Source organism: Arachis ipaensis, chromosome B05, assembly GCF_000816755.2.
Source record: "Arachis ipaensis cultivar K30076 chromosome B05, Araip1.1, whole genome shotgun sequence".
Taxonomy (NCBI): Eukaryota; Viridiplantae; Streptophyta; class Magnoliopsida; order Fabales; family Fabaceae; genus Arachis; species Arachis ipaensis.
In genome coordinates, this window is record NC_029789.2 from 5,194,109 (window position 1) to 5,200,092 (window position 5,984).

The following is a 5,984-nucleotide window of genomic DNA, read 5'->3' on the forward strand; positions in this document are numbered from 1 at the left end:
ATAATTAGAAAAAAAATATACACACAAATTTAAAAATACAACGAGGAAGATAAAAAAAAAAAATGAAATAAGTGATTTGTTAGTTGTTGTTTGTATATGTGGTATATCATTGGGTGGAGTGCAAATTTTTTGAGTTGAGGTGGAGTGCAATTTCTTCACTCATTTCCTCTTTTTACTTTAGACATGATGTGTTATCATATCTCTGATGTTTTCTTCATTATTTCTTCGACTCATGATCATTGGTACATATTGTGGGGAACATGAATATGTTTTTCATTTTGAACAACTTATGATAGGTTACGTTCTTTCTTTGAATATGCACTGTGTTTTTGCTTGTCCTTACTTATCCCTGATATTTTGCTTTTTGGGTGCCTCTAAAAGGATTGTTTTGAAGGGTAGCAATACTGAGATGAGTGCAGACATTCTTGGTTTGACTATGGAGAGTAATGGGATCAGGATTTTGGAGCCATTTGACACATCCTTGAAGTATTCAAATGCTTGTGGGAATACCAATATACACTTGTCCGTTTCAGATATTTTCATGAATTTCACTTTCAGTATCTTGAGACTATTTCTGGCTGTGGAGGATGATATATTGGCATTTTTAAGGATGACATCAAAGAAAATGACAATGGTTTGCTCACACTTTGACAAAGTTGGAACTATAGAAAGTATGTTTATATTCTCTATTTTGTTTCTACTTTTGGTAAAATTTTTGAGAGCGTGCTTAAGACTAGTCATATTTATTGCATCACGCAGATTCTCGTACTGATCAAACTTACGCTGTTTGGAGGCCTCATGCACCTCCTGGTTTTGCCGTACTTGGTGACTACCTGACACCACTGTCAGTCAAAATTCTTGATTTTTATTTACCTCCATATAGAATTTTTACTTTTCCTCTCCCGTGCTGATTTGAATGTTACTATGGTGTATTTGCATAACAGAGACAAACCACCAACAAAAGGAGTTCTTGCAATAAATACCAATTCAATCACGGTTAAAAAACCTGTTAGTTTCAGATTGATTTGGCCACCTTTACTTTCTACTGGAGGTGCCGAAATAGGCAGTTCTAATTTGTCATGGGAAACTGAGGAGAGTTGTTACTGTTCTATTTGGTTCCCTGAAGCTCCCAAAGGTTATGTTGCACTAGGTTGTGTGGTTACTCGTGGAAGCAAACCACCTCCTTTATCTTCTGCTTTCTGCATCCCGTCTTCTTTAGTCTCTCCTTGTCCATTGAGAGATTGTATTGCAATCAGCACCACTGATATGTAAGTGGAATTTATCTTTTGGTGTTTTATTGTAACATACAAGTCCAGATTATACTTCTGTAATATTAAATATTAAATATCAAACATCTTATTTAATGCCAATATTAGTGCCTTGTGCTATGGTATATTTGGTTTATACAATGATTGAGGTGTACACTAGCAAATCCTTGAGACCAATTAGGTTAGTAAGACACTTCTTTACGCAACTGTAATATAGCTTTCATTTGTTACTTGTTCTTGAGTTTTCGGAATTACTGCTATCTATGCTATATAGCCCAGCCAACCTTGATAAAGTATAGGAACTACCAAGTATAGACTCCACTATAAGTTGGAGGATGTGATACATCCTGCCAGAGTTGTCTTTCAGATATCTCTGTAAATACGTGTAATCTACTGTAAATTCAATGTATAAAGATTTTGAAGTTCCACTTCAGTTCTCAAAACTCTTTCAGACACTCACACTTGCACTTTTCTGTCTACTTTCTTTAATTTCTTACCCACTAGACAGTTCATCAAAGACTGTATGTCTTGATTGCAGGTTTTCATCCAGTGTGGCATTCTGGCGGGTAGATAATTCTGTTGGCACTTTCTTGCCGGCGGATCCTGTTACTCTTAATTTGATAGGTAAAGCATATGAGTTGCGTTGGGTTAAATATGATTTTCTGAAGCCATCTCTAGCGGCATCAAGTAGTATGGATTCTCGTACTTCTTCTGGTAGGCATCAAACCTCACAGCTTGAGCAGTCTTCTGAAGGAAATTCTAATAGGCGTTTTGAGCCTGTTGCTAGCTTTCAGTTAATTTGGTGGAATCAGGGATCACACTCAAGAAAGAGGGTATCGATATGGCGTCCAGTTGTTCCTACTGGAATGGTGTATTTTGGTGATATAGCTGTTAGAGGGTGTGTATTTCACTTTTATCTGCTCTTTGATTTGACTGTATGTTTCTTAATCTTGCTCTCTACAAATTATAGAGAACTAATGTGGATCTTCTGCTTTTCAGGTTTGAGCCTCCAAACAACTGTATTGTTTTTCATGAATCTAGTGATGAAAATATTTATAGAAACCCCATAGATTTCCAACTTGTTGGACAAGTAAAAAAGCAGAGGGGAATAGAGAGTATATCATTTTGGCTTCCACAAGCGCCTCCTGGTTTTGTTTCCTTGGGTTGTGTTGCATGCAAAGGAAAACCAAAGCAGAATGAATTAAGCACACTAAGATGCATGCGCAGTGATTTGGTTACAGGAGATACTTTCTTGGAGGAAAGTGTATGGGATACATCCGATGTCAGGCATGCAAGAGAACCATTTAGTATATGGGCTGTGGGGAATGAGTTGGGGACTTTTATTGTCCGCAGTGGCTTCAAAAGACCCCCAAGAAGATTTGCTTTGAAGCTAGCTGATTCTAGTGTGCCAAGTGGCTCAGATGTTACAGTCATTGATGCTGAAATTGGAACCTTCTCAACAGCACTTTTTGATGACTATGGTGGATTGGTGAGAATAAAAACTCAGTTTGGAGTTATACATATATTTCTTCTCTGAATATTGGTAACCAATAATCTTGGTTTTGTCTAGGGTTGAAATTTAAACGAATTAATTAAATGGGTGAATTCCTTCCTTTTTGGCTGCAAAAAATATGTTGATTTGATCACTATATGCCCAATTTAAAGAATTTTTGTTATAGATATGGTTTATGGTAAGATATAGTTGCATCGTGTGATCCTTGTAGAAGACCCCACTTAGTGTAAAAATGCTTTTTTGTTGCTGTACAAGATTATGTGAAGTTCTGTTCTGTCTTTTCTACTTTCTTTTCTCAGTTTCTATTGGGGTTGCATTAATACGTTTTACACAACTGTATTATTTGACATGCCAAGTATCAGTTCACTCATTTTTGTTTGAAAAGAAACTTGACAAGAAACATTTAGAAATTGCTGCAGAAATGGGAAGTGTTGGTCATCTTTCTTCCTCATTTTAGTTGTTATAGACTCGGAGATAAAGATCTGGTTGGACTCTAAGGTCCAAGCTGCTTTCGATAGCAGTTCAGTACTGACCATTTGTCCACACACCAACCTGAAATTTTAATGCAAATATTTTCTGGGAGATTTCTTTCTGTGGAACTTTGTAATGCATGGATCCTTTGCCATGTCTTAGCTGTCAATTTGTGGTCCTTGATATGACCAATCACTGTTTTCTATTATAAAGTTTAATTTTTAACCTTTTATAATTTCTCTATTGACTTTGATTCCTTTTCTTTGAATTTGGCAGATGGTTCCTTTGTTCAATATATCTTTGAGTGGCATAACATTTAGTTTGCATGGAAGAACCGAGTATCTGAATTGCACTGTCAGTTTCTCCTTGGCTTCCAGGTCATATAATGATAAGTATGAAGCTTGGGAGCCACTTGTTGAGCCAGTCGATGGATTTTTAAGGTTAATTGTTCTTTGTTCCCAAATTATTCTATTCTTGTGCTTAATGTTGCCTTCATTAAAGTGCATGATAGGGAATTCAAGCAAGCCTTGTGGGTAGGTTAGGCATCTTGATTCTCCCTGGGGCAAGGTGCATAATTTTTTTAAAATTCAAGCCCACCCTTACCTGCGATTTAAGCCCCATTGTGTCCCATTTTTCAATTCCACTTTGCCAAAACCACACCTTGCCTCTACTTTTCCCACCGGACAAACCAGCAATGCCTCTATGTTGTCAAAATTGCTTGTTGAAGTCATTTTATTTATTTATTTGCCAAAAATTACTTTTAGGAAGAAAAATGTCCTTGCTTGTTTTAAAATTATAATTATAAGTAAAATATAGTTCGTGTTTGGTTCTTGTCTAATCAAAAGCTACCTGTAGGTACCAATATGACATCAATGCTCCGGGTGCGGCATCTCAGTTACGTTTAACATCAACTCGAGATCTGAATTTAAATGTTTCAGTTTCTAATGCTAATATGATCATTCAAGCTTATGCTAGCTGGAACAACCTTAGCCATGCTCATGAAAGTTACAAAAATAGAGTAAATTCCCTTTAATCTCTCTCATTTCTGCTGCCCAACTCTCTTGAGCCTGTCTCTATCTTTTTCATTGTACTTCACTTTCTCATTACACTTTTTCATTTGTTTCACCTTTGTGTTAATGTGGTTATCTGACAGGATGCATTTTCTCCAACTTCTGTTGGAAGCTCTATCATTGACACACTCCATAGGAGAAATTATTATATAATCCCACAAAACAAACTTGGGCAGGATATTTTTATCCGTGCTACTGAAGCTAGGGGTCTTCAAAATATAATTAGGATGCCATCTGGGGATATGAAAGCTGTTAAAGTTCCTGTGTCGAAAAATATGTTAGACTCTCACTTGAACGGGCAACTCTGCAGAAAGATTAGAACAATGGTGACTATCATTATAACAGCAGCACAGGTAGGGTTTTGGTTCTTTTAGTATATTATTTATATTTGATTGTGGAATTATAGCAGTGTCCTTTTGAACATCAATACTGCTCTGCTTGTTGTCACTAACTTGCAAATTTTTTATATTTCTAATGAAGTTTTCTAGAGTGGAAGGTTCAGATTCCCAGCAATATACAGTGGCTGTCCGCCTATCTCCTAACCAGAGCCTCCCCCCTGATGCTTTAGTTCATCAACAGAGTGCACGCACATGTGGAAGAAGGGCTCATCATTTATCAGATTCAAATCTGGAGTTTGTCAAGTGGAATGAGATATTTTTCTTCAAAGTTGATTCTCTGGTATTTAATTGTTATTGTTAGCTGCTCTTATTTATTATTTCTGAAGTTCGTGTGTTGGGATTCCCGACTCATTCATTTTCATTTCCTAATTGCAAAATTCATTTGGAATATGTAATTTGGGTAATTTTGTGTCTTCAATGCGTGGTCAGACTTTGGTGCTCTTTGTTCTAATTAATTTTCGAAATTGTGGGTTGCTTATGGCCAGCAAAGTTTTGTGTCTGTTTCCTTACATAAATGATTCGGTACATGTCCCTTGATTTTGAGTTAGCTTCATGGCTGTGGTTTGGAACTTGCTAAGAAGTTGCAACTATTTGCTTTTAACGGCTTGTTGCTTACATTATGCTTTGGGAATTCTATGCTTTCCTTGAGAAGTTTTGGTTCCTTCAAGTGGAGGTGGTTACCTTTGTTGGATAAGTAGTTAATTGCATCTTTTCTTGTAAGTGGTTACTTTTGCCGGATGAGTATTTAATTGAATCTTTTCTTGGTAAAGCTTATTTTCTAGTTCTTTTCTTTCCTGAATTATTTTCCCCAAACGAATGAATTTTGTGTTACCAAACACATGCCATCACTTTTTTTTGTAATATTTTCTATTTTGTATCCATTTGACACCATTCGCTTCTGCTCATTTTTGCAGGATTACTACTGTCTGGAATTAATTGTTACAGATATGAGCAAAGGTAGTTCTTTAAAATTCCAACTAGACCTAAGTGGCATTAAATTTGTTTAAATCGATGTAAAGTATTTCTCCCAAATTGTTAAGCTATTAGACAATGGCACATAATTTGATTTACTTAAATGTTGTGTGTATATATATTTGGTATTGAAAAGCTCATGCCTTGAATACTCCACCCCCCAACCCCCTTTTTCTTTTCTTTTGGTTTTTTCGTTTTGATATTTGCAGGTGTTCCTGTTGGATTTTTTTCGGCTTCCTTGAATGAGATAGCAAAAACTATTGAGGACTTCTCATATGTCCATAATTTTGCC

The 5,984-nt window shown here is 36.2% G+C and overlaps 1 protein-coding gene across 1 annotated transcript in view; it reads left to right on the forward strand.

Moving 5' to 3' along the window:
* LOC107640015 overlaps positions 1 to 5,984 on the forward strand; it is a 44,592-nt gene that overhangs the window by 24,721 nt on the left and 13,887 nt on the right. The window contains exons 34-44 of the mRNA XM_021123537.1: positions 382 to 671; positions 760 to 844; positions 945 to 1,268; positions 1,807 to 2,166; positions 2,268 to 2,757; positions 3,529 to 3,692; positions 4,108 to 4,270; positions 4,406 to 4,675; positions 4,803 to 5,000; positions 5,635 to 5,677; positions 5,902 to 5,984. Of these exons, the coding sequence (XP_020979196.1) occupies positions 382 to 671; positions 760 to 844; positions 945 to 1,268; positions 1,807 to 2,166; positions 2,268 to 2,757; positions 3,529 to 3,692; positions 4,108 to 4,270; positions 4,406 to 4,675; positions 4,803 to 5,000; positions 5,635 to 5,677; positions 5,902 to 5,984 (2,470 nt within the window). The remainder of the gene's footprint in view (positions 1 to 381; positions 672 to 759; positions 845 to 944; positions 1,269 to 1,806; positions 2,167 to 2,267; positions 2,758 to 3,528; positions 3,693 to 4,107; positions 4,271 to 4,405; positions 4,676 to 4,802; positions 5,001 to 5,634; positions 5,678 to 5,901) is intronic.